This window comes from Procambarus clarkii, chromosome 58 (genome assembly GCF_040958095.1).
Source record: "Procambarus clarkii isolate CNS0578487 chromosome 58, FALCON_Pclarkii_2.0, whole genome shotgun sequence".
NCBI lineage: Eukaryota > Metazoa > Arthropoda > Malacostraca > Decapoda > Cambaridae > Procambarus > Procambarus clarkii.
Genome location: NC_091207.1, coordinates 17,884,867 through 17,901,796, shown reverse-complemented (window position 1 = coordinate 17,901,796; position 16,930 = coordinate 17,884,867). Strand labels below are relative to the sequence as shown.

The 16,930-nt window shown below is 44.8% G+C and overlaps 1 protein-coding gene across 47 annotated transcripts in view; it reads left to right on the top strand.

Annotated features, from left to right (window-relative positions):
* The first annotated feature begins 1,233 nt into the window (after positions 1-1,233).
* The window catches only part of msn (serine/threonine-protein kinase msn), a 135,359-nt gene continuing 119,662 nt past the window's right edge, over positions 1,234-16,930 (top strand). For 11 of the 47 annotated variants that reach the window (XM_069306610.1, XM_069306604.1, XM_069306609.1 and 8 more), the window contains exon 1: positions 1,272-1,563. In XM_069306610.1, the coding sequence (XP_069162711.1) occupies positions 1,510-1,563 (54 nt within the window). In that variant the 5' untranslated portion in view covers positions 1,272-1,509. Of the gene's footprint in view, positions 1,564-6,273; positions 6,446-16,930 lie in introns of those variants that run through there. The other 36 variants (XM_069306607.1, XM_069306594.1, XM_069306603.1 and 33 more) reach the window with 20 other exon arrangements.

Sequence of the window (16,930 nt, the reverse complement as noted above, 5' to 3'; positions counted from 1 at the left end):
GTGCCCTCAAGGCGTAGAGGGCTCCTGGTGAGCCCTCAAGGCGTAGAGGGCTCCTGGTGTGCCCTCAGGGCGTGATAGGCTCCTGGTGTGCCCTTAGGGCGTAGTGGGCTCCTGGTGTGCCCTCAAGGCGTAGAGGGCTCTGGTGAGCCCTCAAGGCGTAGAGGGCTCCTGGTGAGCCCTCAAGGCGTAGAGGGCTCCTGGTGTGCCCTTAGGGTGATGTGAGCGGCTGCGTGGCTCCTGCTCCACCAGAGGGCACTGGAAGACTTTATTTTGCGTTTTCACCCATTTGGGTACGATTTTCGGAGGGGCATAGTTTTGCCTTGACTACTCAGTGGGGGGTGGGGCCGGTGCTTACCTTCCTGGGGCTTCTCAATCATCTGCCTATCCGTGTTTATTTACCGCAAGTAACATTCATTTCCGCCGACAAGCTACGTCCATTTAGCCGTACGGTTTTGCGATTTACCCTACAAGGGTACGCCGGGGCACATATCCGGCACCTCTGCCGTCATGGCTCCTAAATCACCAACAACAGCCAGTATTATCCCCTCCTCAGTGTCAGACTCTCCTCACCCCCACCAGTGTCACCCCCTCACCCCCACCAGTGTCACCCCCACCAGTGTCACCCCACCAGTGTCACCCCATCACCCCCACCAGTGTCACCCCATCACCCCCACCAGTGTCACCCCATCACCCCATCACCCCCACCAGTGTCACCCCATCACCCCCACCAGTGTCACCCCATCACCCCCACCAGTGTCACCCCATCACCCCCTCACCCCCACCAGTGTCACCCCATCACCCTCTCCATACATCCTTGTTAAAGTTCTTATCCTTTTTTCAGTTTCTTCTGGTAATTGTTTTTCTCACCGCGCCCTACAGAGGTACCAACACATGTCTTCTCAAACACCCTTCTGTTTAGTACTGATGTGTTAATTATAATAATCGTTATAATTAATAAAGAGTACATGCTTAAGAATGTGTTAATTAACGTTAGATTATAAAGTTTAACGAGCCCAAGGTTGTGACTTAAGTTTACAAGTGTAAGGTTGGCTTTCCTGCTTAAATTCGCCAGATGAGGAACCTGACGAACTATTCACGGAGAAAATCTACGAAAATAACCCCAAGATTATCATCTTTCTTGATTTTGTGCATGACGAATATATATAAGTATGTGTTAAGTTTTTGTTTAATGTGTTATGTATTGAGTGGTGTTTGAGGTGTGTGAGATATGATGAGTTGTCTCCAGGAGGCGGGCGAGGTTGTGTCCTCCATGGGGCTAGTCTGGGCTGGTGAGGTGAGCGAGGCGGAACCCTCGCCAGATAGCCATTTGTGCTGGGAGTGAGCGGGGCGTCGGGCCAACTGCTGGATTAATTTGCTATTGGAAGTGATCAAAAGGTGCTCAGTGTGTGGCCAATAATGAAGGGAAGTGTGCATTGTGTGTAGAGATGCGAGTTATGTAGGAAAACACGTAGCGTTACAGATAATTTTTTTAAGTTTGTCTACATCAAAATGGCTCAGTCTGTGAACTGTAGCTTGGATGACATCGACCTCAATGCTTTGAAGGTAAGACATCTTTATTAGCCATGTGTGTGTGGTGGTGCGGGTAGGTTGTGGTGGTGTAGGTGTGTAAGGCAGGTATGGGCCAGGGAAGGGGCGGTGTGAGGCTGTGAGGAAGCCACCACTCCACCTCCTGCTGCTGCTCCTCCACGTTTCCTCAGCGCTCAAGGATCAATTTCCCTCATGATATACCGTGCGGGTGACGGGCCCACACTGGTGGCAAGTGGTATGTGGCGGTGGAACCTCGCCACACACCCTAACCCACCGTCACCTGCTCTACCTCACTCTCCACGGCCCCAGTAACACTCCAGGGTGATACTTGACAGCTAGCGTGAACCTACAATACTCGAGGGTCATACTCCAGGGTGAGGACGTCAAGGGAAGGGTGGTGGAGGTGCCAGGGTGACACTGACTAGGGTCTAAGTGACCACTGCAGGTCCAGGGTGTAACACTGTACACGTCCACGCTGTGGTACTTGAAGGTCACGCTAACACTATGGTGGATCACAGTGATAGTATTGGAGATGTCCAGGGTGGCACCTTTGTTGCAGAGGGCCAGGTTGACACCTCTTTGTTGTAGAGCCAGGGTGGTACCTTTGTTACAGAGGCCAGGGTGACATCTTTGTTGCAGAGGGCCAGGGTGACACCTCTTTGTTGCAGAGGGCCAGGGTGTCACCTCTTTGTTGCAGAGGGCCAGGGTGACACCTTTGTTGTAGAGCAAGGGTGACCTCTGTTGCAGGGCCAGGGTGACACCTCTTTGTTGCAGAGGGCCAGGGTGACACCTTTGTTGTAGAGCCAGGGTGACCTCTTTGTTGCAGAGGGCCAGGGTGACACCTTTGTTACAGAGGGCCAGGGTGACACTTCTTTGTTGCAGAGCCAGGGTGACTCCTTTGTTGCAGGGCCAGTGTGACACCTTTGTTGCAGAGGTCCAGGGTGACACCTTTGTTGCAGAGGGTCAGGGTGACCCCTTTGTTGCAGAGGCCAGGGTGACACCTTTGTTGCAGAGGGCCAGAATGACACCTTTGTTGCAAAGGGCCAGTACCACAGTCATCACCACAATAGTGTTGCTAAGGTCATGATATCCAGTACCACAGCTCCCCTATGACTCTGTAATATCTCCATTGCTCAAACAATTATTTATTGGCAATAAGACCTACCATTCATGTATAACTGTAAATATATAGCTCATGAAATAGTAAATTCTCTGTAACTAGCTGACATTAATTATAAGGTGTGAAGGATAGATGAAATTGTTAATGTATTAATCTCTGAGGTCTGGTAAAGACCTTTTGTGCCCTTTGTAATCCTTTTTGTCATACCGCTCACAGGATGAGTTTTGGGTGAACAATAAATTAGCCGCCTCTGGTGGCAACAATCATTCACAGCCATTATCACAATAGTGTTGCTAAGGTCAGGATAACCAGTACCACAGTCATCACCACAATACAGTCATGAGTGTATTATGACTTTGAATAGAAAACTGTCACCAGAGGAACACACAAAGAACATTGTGAGAGGAGCATATGCGTCACTTTCCAACTTCAGACTTGTTTTTAATTACGTGGATGGTGAAATACTAAAGAAACTGTTCATGACTTTTTTGAGGACAAAATTGGAATATGCAGCAGTTGTATGGTGCTAACTTTTATAGTACCTGTATATTACATACATCAACATAAGCACCTTACGTTCTTGCGGCCGCTTGTGCTCCTAAGACATGGTCATTGGATCCTGTCTCTGCATTGGCTTGAGATCTTGAAGTGGGTAGAATGTAAGAATTATACCCACTTCAAAACCCCGAGCCAATGCAAAGACAGGATCCAATGACCCTGCCTTAGAAGCGCAAGCAGCTGCAAGAACATAAGGTGCTTATGTTGATACATGGAATACCCTATCAGTATCCCCTATGTTATGCCTTTCATCCACTTGTTCTGTACCACCTCGCCCAAAGAGGATATAAGCCTGTGCAAAAGCATGGTAAATTTATGGGCTCACCATAGCCCGTGCTACATGGACATTTCGTTCAGAGTAGCTGAATCTAAAACAACAACAACAGCATGGTAAATTAGTCTGAGAATGTAAAGCATGACCTTGCGAAATACATTCCTAAACGTCAGACCAAAATTACGTGTTTAAATGAACTTTGGAGAGTTAATTTTTTAACTTTTCCCCAACAGTGAAGAAAAACATAAGAAATATTGAAAACATTCATTTTGGAACCATTAATCTTACCCTTTCGGTCATATTCAACAACATACGTTGGCAACAAAGACTGCTACCAAAATATACTAATACTGTATATAATATACAGTACTGTATATAAATCTATCTATCTATCAACATTAACACTTGGGAGGCAGCAGCTTCGGGCAGACCTGCCTGGAGATGCAAAGTGCAGAAGGGAGTCCAGCAATTCGAGGGTGAACTGAAGAGGCAGGCGGAGGAAGAGAGACTTCAGAAGACGTCTTGACCACTGATGGACTCGACCGCTTCGGCATTTATCTGCACTCGCTGCGATCGGAACTGCCGTTCTCGGGTTGGACTTCACAGCAACAGCAGACGCTGCATCCAACTAGACACACAGGGTACAACTCCATAACCACAGGGGATTGACTGATGCCTACATATACTGTAATTACCTAAGTGTAGTTACAGGATGAGAGCTACGCTTGTGGTGTCCCGTCTCCCCAGCACTCTTTGTCATATAATGCTTTGAAATTACTGACGGTTTTGGCCTCCACCACCTTCTCACTTAACTTGTTCCAACTGTCTGCTACTCTATTTACAAAAGTGAATTTTCGTATATTTCTCCGGCAGCTTTGTTTCGTAAGTTTAAATCTATGGCCTCTTGTTCTTGAAGTTCCGGGTCTCGGGAATTCTTCCCTCTCAATTTTATCGATTCCTGTTATTATTTTGAACGTAGTGATCATATCGCCTCTTTTTCTTCTATCTTCTAGTTTTTGCATATTTAATGCCTCTAACCTCTCCTCGTAGCTCTTGTCCTTCAGTTCTGGGAGCCACTTAGTGGCATGTCGTTGCACCTTTTCCAGTTTGTTGATGTGCTTCTTAAGATATGGGCACCATACAACCGCTGCATATTCCAGCTTTGGTCTAATAAAAGTCGTGAACAATTTCTTTAGTATTTCTCCATCCATGTATTTAAAAGCAATTCTGAGGTTAGAAAGTGTAGCATAGGCTCCTTGCACAATGTTCTTAATGTGGTGCTCAGGTGGCAGTTTTCTATCTAGAACCACCCCTAGATCCCTTTCTTTGTCAGAATTCTTTAAAGATTTCTCGCATAATTTATAGGTTGTGTGGGGTCTATGTTCTCCAATTCCACATTCCATAACATGGCATTTATTCACATTAAACACTACACTCACTGTGTTACATTCAGTGTGTGTGATGTTTTTTTTTTTAACCCAAAAACTCCTCACCCCTGAAGGATTTGGATCCAAACAGCCAGGGCTCCATGAACCCTAGCATATCCAGTTCTATACCAACTAGACTATACCGACTACAAAAAGGTTGGAAGTGTGACACTTTTAACCCAACCCCCGACAGCACTCGATGGTTAAGTTTAGGGTACAGATATTTCATCAAATCACCTCACTGTTGGGGCCACATGAGTAACACAAATGCAGAGAAGCTTAATTCAACCTTCTTCGCTTGAATTAAGCTTCACTTCATTTTAATCTTCCCTATACACAGTAATTAAAATTATTTTATATTTCTCTGGCTATTATTAAATAAAAAGATAAACCATGTTAATATACATATAATAATAATAATTCATTGTGTTGGACAGGCAGCCAGTGTATGTATACAAGTTAGGCTTATACAGTGTTGAGGTCATATTACAGACCTTCCCCAGGATGAAACCCCACAACAATCTGACTAACCCATGGACATCTATTTACTGCTAGGTACTCGCACAGTTATGCTTGCAGGGGTTGAGCCCGGAACCTCAAGACTACAAATCCGAAGCGCTGTCCACCCAGCTGTCAGGCGCCCCTAACACATCATGATCTTTGTCTGGAAGTTATTAGATTAGCTATAAGTCTGGCTATTGAAATAATTCCTTAAGAGACCAGTATGCATGATTTAATGTGCAAAATAGCCCCCATAAAAGTAGATCGAATCCACCAAAATAATAAAACCTATACATTATATGCCCTCTATCTTGGATGGAGTGTACAAAATATGGTCTTGTAACCAAAACCGTTAGTGTTTAATACTGTTGGGATAATAAAATGTATAACAAAAGTGGAACAAAGTAACCATGAAACTATCCTGATCTGTTCTAGGCCTAACATACACAGTCTTGCTTAGTACATACAATGTTCCATACTGAGCCTAAGAAAAGTTAGGTTTGGTAAATTTAATGGGCCATTTTTCTCTGGCTCGCTACAAAATGAATACTGTACAGTACTACCTCTCATAAGCACTGTGATTGGTTTTTTTTATGACAGTTATAGTAATATGCTTCCAGTAGTGAAAAATCCATTTTTTAAGTTTATGTTCATACTGTAATATAGGTGGGATAAGTAATGATCAAGGGGGGTCAATGAAAAATGAGAGGAGTTAAAATATATTCATTTGGCAAGATCTGAATGCCAAAGACCTTCAGCCAGCAAAGTCTTGGCATCTGGCAGTCAAAATTTAATTTTCTAAGTCTTTGTACAGTAGTTTTAGGGTTAGGTTAGGTTGATTAAACTGCTAATAGGCACACTTTTTATTTATATTTTCATGCAAAATATATATACCTGTATACAGTACTGTATTATCCTTCAGTTCGAATGTGTGTTATACATTTCTCATTGGCAACATATAATACTGTACTGTATTCTAATCTGAGGGTGAACAAAACAGCTTTGAACTCCATCAAGGTAAGTTAAAATTTTTGTTACTGTAGTTCACTTTTTATATTTTTGTGAAGATGCTACCATAACTTTGTAACTTATTATTTATGTACAATAAATGCAAATTCTATTTGTTCATTATCTTTACAAGCGCCATAAGAACTCTTGGTGACTCGGATATCCATCTAATTTGGATGAGGATCTGCCCTGTATGATATGAATTAGAGAGTAATTACTGGGTACAGCATATACATACATATATTGTAACCAATACATGTTTTGGTGTTACATGGAATTGACCTGATAGAATTGACTTGAAACTAACCTGATTTTGGTAGCAGTCTCTGATCTCCCTTTACTACCCATACTGCATCTTGCTAGGTGTCTAGCCCGGTGTCATCCTACAGCTTAAAACCCTGATATTCACTTGAAAAGAAAAATTAAATTAAAACTCTTTTAAACTGATGATTACAAATGTGTTTTTCTAATGACTATTGTACGAATCATGCAATGAACAATTACATTTTATTTTATAATATTTATTCTAACACATTTCTATTAGATACCTTTAATTTTCTGTATGCCTTTGAAGTGTAATAGGAAGAGTTGCGGTGTGTGTGTGTGCATTTTTGTTTTACTCTGTGCCCTGGTGCAGGCACTATAGGTTTTTATGCTGTCTTATGTTCCAGAGATAGGCAACTTTTACCTCTATGGAACAGTACACAAATTGAACAATTGGTTATTCATAAAAATGTGGGTTTCATTACAACAATGGAAAATACTGGAGGGCCAGGTCCCAAACCTACACATTAAAATAACAACATACTGGAGTGAACGATATAAAAAGAAATGCAGATTAGAACCCGTGAAGAGCAGAGGTGCCATAGGCACAATCAGGGAACACTGCATAAACATAAGATGACCATGGTTGTTCAACATCCTTCCAGCAAGTAGAAGAAATATTGCTGGAACAACCTTGGACATCTTCAAGATAAAACTAGATAGTACAGCAGTTCTTGAAGAAAACTAACTGGGCTGTGGGGAATATGTGGGCTTGCGGCCCACTCCGAGCAACAACCTGTTGGACCAAGCTCTCAGAATTCAAGCCTGGCCTTGGGCCTGGCTTGGGGAGTAGAAGAACTTCCAGAACCCCATCAAGCATGACCCCAGCATCCCATCTAGTACTCGCCTAGTTGTTCTTGCGGGGGTTGAGCTTTAGCTCTTTAGTCTCGCCTCTCAACTGTCAACTAGTGTACAGATTCTGGAGCCTATTGGGCTATATCAAATCTACATTTGAAACTGTGTATGGAGTCTGCCTCCTCCACATCACTGCCTAATGCATTCCTTTTTGTTAACTACTGACACTTAAATATTCTTACTAATGTCTGTGGCTCATCTGGGTACTAAGTTTCCACCTGTGTCCCCTTGTCCCACCCGTGCTAAAGAGTTTGTCTTTGTCTACCCTATCAATTCCCCTGAGAATTGTGTAGGTGGTTATCATGTCTCCCCTTACTCTTCTGTCTTCCAGGGACGTAAGGTTTACCTCTCGTAGCCTGTGTGTGTAATATGAAAAATACTGGAAGGTTTCAGATAAGTTATCACAGGACAAGCCTGGCCCCAGCTGGGCCTTGTTTGTTAAACTCTCGACACCTACTACAGGAAACTACAAGTAAACTACAGGTTGAAACATACATTTTATGTTATGAAGGAATTGAAATACTTTGCTATGTTAGAAAAAGTGTATGTTTATAAAAGTATTTACTCCAGTTTGGCTCCTTAGCCATTTGCTCCACTAAGCCATAGCTATTGCTGAGCCGGAAGATCACGCAGTCATAAAACCCCACGACATGTGAACGTACGATAATGTATAAAACGTGTGACTTTTTAAGAGATGCTATTCGTATTGTTTTTAATGAATGACATGAAATTAAAGGGACAACGACACAATGCGACTGTGGAAGATGTCCTGTTTAGGGAGGATGATGGGAGTTGAGACCAGATAATCCTAAAGCAGCTTAGTGCAGTTACATTATAGGTGGCACGTCTGGGAGGAGAAAGAGGCATAGCGTAAAGACGGCGGGTTTCGTGTAGGTATTGTGAGGGAGGCTCAGCCGGCCGGTAGGTGGACCCTTGTTCCCGCCGGCCTGTTCACGTGTGAGCCCCATCGATCCTGCCACCCCGGCCGGTCGACCAGCCAGCCTCCCACGCCCATATCCCGCCCCCCACACCCTCTTCCCTCCCCCCATATCTTCTCCCCCCTCTCTCTCATTTCTAATCTTCTGTTTCTCTCCCCTCTCTCCCCCTCCTCTCTCACCCTCTCCTCCTCCTCACTCCCCCTCTCCTCCTCCTCTCTCCCCCTCTCCTCCTCCTCTCTCCCCCTCTCCTCCTCCTCTCTCCCCCTCTCCTCCTCCTCTCTCCCCCTCTCCTCCTCCTCTCTCCCCCTCTCCTCCTCCTCTCCTCCTCCTCTCCTCCTCCTCTCTCCCCCTCTCCTCCTCCTCTCTCCCCCTCTCCTCCTCCTCTCTCCCCCTCTCCTCCTCCTCTCTCCCCCTCTCCTCTCTCTCCCCCCTCTCCTCTCTCTCCCCCCCTCTCCTCTCTCTCCCCCTCTCCTCTCTCCCCCCTCTCTCCTCCTCCTCCCCCTCTCTGTCTCTCTCTCCTCCTCCCCCTCTCTGTCTCTCTCCTCCTCCCCTTTCTCTCTCTCCTCCTCTATTCTCTTTTACTATTTACCCCCCCCCCCGCTCTACGGTACTGATTTCACCTACCATGTTATAACACTTTAACAACCCAAACTACAATATAACACCACAACTACAATGCTATCCTTAATACCTCTGTTCGTACTACCAATAGTACTCTCTTATTACCCATCATCCTTCAGTCATTACCAAGCAACAATAGGGTCATTGACTGTCACAAAATCAACAAAAGTCCCCCAACTTTGTCTGGGTAACGAGTCCTCACATAAACCACACCATAGCAAATAAAAGTTATTATTTGTGTAACGTGTGTTACTCTGAGAACAGAATTGGTATGATACCATATTGAAGGTTCTGGGAAAATACTCGGCAGGGGAAGTTTACTGGAGAGCTGAAGTGACCGGAAATGTCTTCACGAAGGAAAATAAACTTCAGTATAACCGAGAAAAACAAGCAATAGAGAATGACGAAATATGAATAAGGTTGATTCAAGAAAGAGTAAAACATTTAAATATGCAGAATCAATATTGAGAAAAATGCATTAGGTTGAAGCAAAGCTCAGAGTTTCTGGTCAGCTTCGAATCAAAGCTCACTTGTTTGTGTGACAGACTGGAAGAGGATTGGTGAAGATTAAGCCACCCAAAAAGTGGCACGGGCATGAATAGCCCATAAGTGGTGGCCCTTTTGGGCCATTATCAATATCAAGAGCTGATACTGGAGATCTGTGGAGGTGCAACTGCACCCTGCGTGACAGGAGATGTCTCCCGTCATTTGGAAGAGGAGTTCACCGGGACATGTTTATATTGTTACAAAGGATCATGTGGAAATAGGGTGAAACGTCGTCACAGGAAACGTGAATCATATTGTTTATAATGTAGTATTTTAAATGGGTTTGGTCATCACCGGGTTGATCTGGTTTCCGGAGTTACCAACAGCGCTTGACCAGTGATTTTATTTCTGGCGAGAACAGAAGTCAAATTGGCCACGTGACTGAGGAAAGGACTCTGAAGCCTGCTACAGGCGGTGTAGTGGATTTGTTCGCCATGTAGAACTGTGGGTGGCGTATGGCTTGTTGTAACTCTGATGGGGCTGCAGGAAGGTCTGTGCATTGGCGAGCTACAAGACGGCGTTGAAATTGAAAATTGAAATACGTTTATTGAGGTAAAATACACACAAAGGGATGAGGTAGCTCAAGCTATTCTCACCCCGTTCAGTACATCGTGTTAATACATACATAGACACACATCACAAGCAATAAACGTATTACCGAACATTCTGGGAGATAAACATATACATTTCCTCCTTTACACATGTAGTATGGTATCAGACGTACACACAAATACTTTTATGACCTAGGTATACTGTATAGACAATTTGCAAGAGACATGTGGATAATTCAACAAAAGATTACAGTCTTGGTGCAAAATTCTTGTATCTCTCAAGAATATCATCAACCTTTCCGTTGTGACACATCCAGGCTATTTGTTCAGGAACAGTCTTTATCTCAGTGTTTCTATATACATTAATCAACGGACAATCAAGAACATAATGGGCAAGGGTGTGAGACCTTAACATACCACATAGTTTACACTTCGTGTCATTATCATGAACACCTATCCCATATTCCCAGTAATATTTGTACCTGTACTGTATTGTGTTCATTGAGGCTTTAATCTTTCACCCTTATTATCTTACCGCTTAATCTTATTATTCTAAGCTAAATCTATACCTGCTTCTGGGCAATTCTTTACGTGGGGATATGTGGTCATATTCAGCTGTTGACCTGTACCCTCCCCTTTCATCATACATTCAGCACCGCTCTTGTGCCAGGTAAGTTACGGGCTCACCATAGCCTGTGCTACTTGGAACTTGTTCCTAGTAGCTGAATCTATAACAACAACAACAACCCTCCCTTTGTTTCTCCTAGTCAGTCTGGTGTTGACCACGGCTGTAAACCGACTGAAACCTTCATCTTCCTTTCCAATTTCTTTGTGGATTTTCCGCATATATATAATATATATATATTGTGTGAGAGTTGGGGTGGATTCCAACGGGACCCATGCACCTAGTAGACTTGGGCCAAGAGGCCGGCTGCTGTGCTACGCAGCTTATGGTCACTTCCTTGACTGTTTCTCACGTCAGACACGGACGGTTGCGCTCTTTGATAATAAATTATTATTTTGTGAGTTGGTGTGAGCGGAGGCAGTGTTGGTCTACTGGCAGCTGTAGTAACACTCTTCATGGCTGGCTTTGGCTTGTGTACAATCCGGCCTCTCCACTAATACCTCTTCTTTTTACGTTATCGTAACAAATGCAATCTATTAAAAAATGACGGCTTTCAAATGTTCGCGTTTTCTATGCATCGAACTCGATTTGTTGGATGAACGGCTTGGGTGTGTACGTCTGTGGTTAGGGAAAAGGTTGATATTTTGTGGTGTGGCAGTTGAAGAGAACGGGGTGGAGTAGGTGTGGGGGAGCAACAAGGTCCCCCCATCATGCCTTAAGTGATCCTTGACGGATGTAGCAACTTCAAGTTTATTAAAGGTGGGTGTGTCAATGGGAGCATTTTAATGCTGCGTATGATTACACCAGACAAGGTCATCAAATGTCAACACTTGTGGGTGGACCACAGAGTCATCTCATCGACCACTCATCTCAATCATACCCGTTGATTGATTGTTGCCGCCGGGGGCGGCTAGTTTATTGTGCACCCCATACCCGTCCCGTGAGCGGTAGCGCAAAAAGCATTACAGAGGGCACAAAAGGTCTTTATCAGACCTCATCTTAGATTATTACATAAACCATTTCATCTATTCTTAACACCTTATAGTTACAATGTCGGCTAGTTACAGAGAAAGTGCTATTTCAAGAGCTATATATATACAGTAAGTCATTATACATTAATAGTAGGTCTTATCACTAATACATAATAGTTTGAGCAATGGAGGTAGTCATAGGGTAGGTTGTGTTTATTATTAGTCTGAGGCCCGCCTGATCCGAGACGGGCCGCCGGGACACTGATCCCAGGAACCAGCTGAAGCTAGACAAAAGTTGACAGGAAGTGTTAAGGGGTGTGGTGGGTGGAGGGGGGGGGGCATAGAAAGGTGTGGTGGGGGGCATGAGTGTGTGTTTCCCTCCAACAGGAAAGTTAAGCGTCTTGAGTGTAGGTGTTGGGAGGTAGGGAGGGGGGTGGGGATGGAGGAGGAGGACACAGGCACCCTTGACCTTCCCGGGATGTTTGTGGCAGTGTGCCTCTTTAGTTGCTCCTCCCCCCCCCCCTCCCTTCCCCCACCCCCTCCCTCCCCGCCCCCCGCCTCACCAAGCTGGTTCACTTTTGTCTTGTTTTAATAGCCTTCCCTCGCCAGCACTGGCTCGCACTCCACGCCGGCACTGTTTTTGTTTGTCTTGCCACACGTGTTTAGTGTTGTGTAGAGTTTCCCAGCGTGCCTCGTAGCTTGGTTTCTGGCCTCTCCCTCCTTCCCACCACCAAGATGACACTGGCTCTAGCACCAGGGCATCATGGGCCTCTTCAAAGGTGGTTGTTGTTGTTGTTATAGATTCAGCTACTCTGAACAAGTTCCAATTAGCAGGGGCTATGGTGAGTCCGTAGTGGACTTACCTGGCACAGGAGCGGGGCTGAATAAGTGTCTTCTTCAAAGGTTCTTGCCTTACCTTATTAACACCCCTCACCCATCGTGTATGGGGGGAGGGCCCCACACCCATTGTGTGTGGGGGGGGGGGTGGGTGGATAATGGACCTTATGCCTATTCTGTATGTGGGTGTAGTGGACCCCATACCCATTTTATGAGGCTTGGTGGACCCATACCCATTCTGTGAGGGGTACTGAAATAGATGCACATAATGGTCTCGAAATAGGTTACAGATGCACATACTGGTCTCAAAAAGTGACCCCCAATACAATGTCACAATAACGGAGCTGAACATTAGACACCCAGCCCACAAATCTGAAAATAAAGTAAAGCGTTTCCGTCCTCCCTGGGTGGACCAGAGAGACCATTATTAATTCGTGTAATATACATGACGTTTATACATGTGGGTGCAGGGTGGACCAAAACGTCGTTGTACTCAATATTTAGTTGTGCTTGCAGGGGTTGAGCTCCGGCTCTTTGGTCCCACCTCGCAACTGTCAATCGATTGATTGATGCAGATTAAGTCACCCAAAAGGTGGCACGGGCATGAATAGCCCGTAAGTGGTGGCCCATTTGAGCCATTACCAGTATCAAGAACTGATACTGGAGATGTGTGGAAGTGCGACTGTACCCTGCGTGACGGGAGATGTCTCCCGTGGATCTGGTGTACATATATATATATATACAAATTAATTGGTGTGTGTTTTGGGGAAGGTAAGGACGGGGGGGGGATTTGCTTTGTTGACCCCGCCCCTTAGTCCATGATGTATGTTTGTGTTGTTAGCGCGCGTGTACCCAGTTGTTGTGTCTACGGGGAGTGAGAACTAGCTCTCAAGAGACCCGCCTTCTATTGTACCTGGAGCATTTGTCTCTCCACCTTCCGGTAGTCTTGTACTTGCGCTTAATTGGAATAGTGCTGAATGAGGTGGCTGGTGAAGTGGACAAAGGTGCTACAAACATAGAAGAATGTGATATTGAATGTGTGCGCTACGTATTAAAGCTAAAAAGGCAAGTAAGAAGTGTTGAGGTATTGGGAGAAGTGAGGAGAGGAGGTAGAGTATTTGAGAGAAGCGACCATGAAGCACCAACTGGATGCCAGTCCAAACAGACTTCACTTAAGGGGAAAAGAGGAAGATACTTGAAATGAGACTATTGTGGCTCCGATATATTATTGGGAATATGCATTTTTAGGTCTAGTTGTGTGTTCGTTCTCAACAGTATTGCCATGTGTACGAGAAAACACGTGAGTGTTTATCACGCAGAATATGAATTTAAAAATAAACATTTTTGTAATGGTCTGTGTAAATATTTGAAGAAAATGCTTTTAAAGGAGTAATTACCTAAGTAATTACCTAAGTGTAGTTACAGGATGAGAGCTACGCTCGTGGTGTCAATGTGATAATAACTTGAGGTTCCTCGTTCCTTTTGGGTTTATATATATCAGACTTACTTAGTATCTAACTCAACCTCATTCCACTTTTTAAATACACACTGCATACGCCGGGCTGCTCCATGCAACAGCCTGTTGGACTAAGCTCTCACAAGTCGAGCCTGGCCTTGGGCCGGGCTTGGAGAGTAGAACAACTCCCAGAACCCCATCAAGCTGGAGTATTGTTACATTTACCAGATTTGTGAGTTTCCATTTTCCTCTTATGTTTCCTTATTCTATTTTCCTTCGCTTGTTGACCAGACCACACACTAGAAGGTGAAGGGACGACGACGTTTCGGTCCGTCCTGGACCATTCTCAAGTCGATTGAGAATGGTCCAGGACGGACCGAAACGTCGTCGTCCCTTCACCTTCTAGTGTGTGGTCTGGTCAACATTCTTCAGCCACGTTATTATGACTCATCGTTTCCTTCACTTGTCTCACATTTACCCCCCCCCCCCCTCCGTGTCTTGTACATTGTGTGAGTGTCTTGTTTAGTGTATAGCTTGTCTCAGACACTGCTTGCACATATTTGTCCAAACATTTACTCGGCGCCAATGTTGCTTTAATTTTAGAGGTATAGGTGTGTTTATGAAGTGTGCGTAACGAGAGGAGGGATGTATCCGTGGTAGATTATGTTGGAGGATGCTGTGTTGGACTGTGGCTTGTGGTACTAGTGCGCTCTTTAACTCTAACGGTTAAAGAGAGTACCTTTGTCAAATGGTGAGAACGGGTGGGGTCAAAGAGCTTTGCAGGATGCAACATATTGATGTGTATACATTGGTCTATCCCTTGGCTGGTTTGAACTCTACCTAGGAACCAAGTGATATTTTACAACGTTTAACATGCTCAATTGTTCCTCTAGTGAGCTGTTCCTTTAGAGATGCGCGCCTTTACTATTTGAAATACAAATTTGTATCTGAAATGTGCCTTAACATAACTATCGTAGTGTAAAGTGAGCGATCTTTGACCACCTAAGAAGGGACATTTATTTATGAAATATGACAATCTAGTCGGTAGGTAAACTATAATTAAAGACGGTACTAACGGAAATGTGTAGGTGATCGACATTGCTCCTTTTTTTTCAACCAGGCAGTTAGTTACATTACTCGTTTGTGAAGAAATTTCACCCGTATAAACATGCATATTATACTTGCCTTCCTTTAAGCATCATTGCTCCACGTTCCCTTAATATAACTATCAACTTTTCTATTATAATCTTTTATACAGGCGACGAGTCACAATAACATGGCTGAAGTATGTTGACCAGACCACACACTAGAAGGTGAAGGGACGACGACGACGTTTCGGTCCGTCCTGGACCATTCTCAAGTCGGCTCGACTTGAGAATGGTCCAGGACGGACCGAAACGTCGTCGTCCCTTCACTTTCTAGTGTGTGGTCTGGCCAACATAATCTTTTTAAGAGATTAGATATGGAGCTGCCTCAACTATTTCCTTTCATAGTGTGGTCGACCCCCACACTCTACTCAAACTTAAGAGGGTCTTCCTAATAACTCATGCTCATTGAAATGTTAACCCCTTCCATTTGAAATGTGTCCCTTCGATCTGGTGTTTGATTTCTGTCTGCCTTGACGTATATTACAAAACAGGAAAGGGACAAATATTGAGCCATGTGGGACACTAGTGGCTTCTGCCCCGTCTTGCGGTCGCTTGTCCCTCGATAGAATTCTTGGTGACTCGGATACTTTTGATATCGTTCGCCTTAGGCGTTTCTGTTCTCGTATTGGCATCCTTGGTAATATTTAGCGCCCTCTGAGTATCCCGCACATTTGATGGTGTTATATATATAGCCTTCCCGATTTGGCGCCTTCTTTTGATAATTACCTATTTCAGCCCTGTCTCCCAGACAGTCAGTGTTGCTGTGCCATGTGCGCCCACCGTCTGCCCAATATTCTCAGTGACTTGCCAGGCTTGCTTATGCTGACGTAACTGATGTGCGTGCACACGCTCGGGTGAGCAGATGGGTTGAACTGTGCTCATGTGTTCACCAATACCCGCCATGCTAAGTGTCCTGACTACCAACTCCCCCGTTGTCATACAACCCCCAACTCTCGAATACTGCATCGCATTTTGACGTATAAATGGCCTGAGGCCGAATAAATTTGTACTCAAAATTACAGTGGCTCGCCAAATTTGAACGTGATGTCCTGTTTTCTATTCGTGGGTCCTCGCTTAGGTTAGGTTCGGGCAGTGTAGTACATACATCATTTTAGTGACATTGTGAACGCTCGGGTGGACGGGCTGTATCATGAGCACCCATCTGGCCACTGTCATGAGCACCCATGTGTCCACTGTCATGAGCAATGATCGTGGCCTTTGTTGGGTATTGTTGATATTATTATTAATTAGCCCATTACAAAGTGCCCTCGTTGAATACAACAATGACATTTTTTGTTGTGTGCTGACGTAATGTGTCCTTTGTGTGGGGCTCCCGCGTTGTAGTGCGTTTGTTAGGTTTTTGTGCGTTGCCCGCCGATAATGTCTTTTTTGTTATTGGTATTAAGCGTGGGCACACTTGTAAAGGCTCTGTGTATCTGGCCGACGGGGAACGCAATCACGCCCCCCCCCCACTGGTGGGTTCTTATAGATTCAGCTACTCGGAACAAGTTCCAAGTAGCACGGGCTATGGTGAGCCCGTAACTTACCTGGCACAGGAGCGGGGCAGGTAGCACGAGCTATGGTGAGCCAGTAACTTACCTGGCACAGGAGCGGGGCAAGTA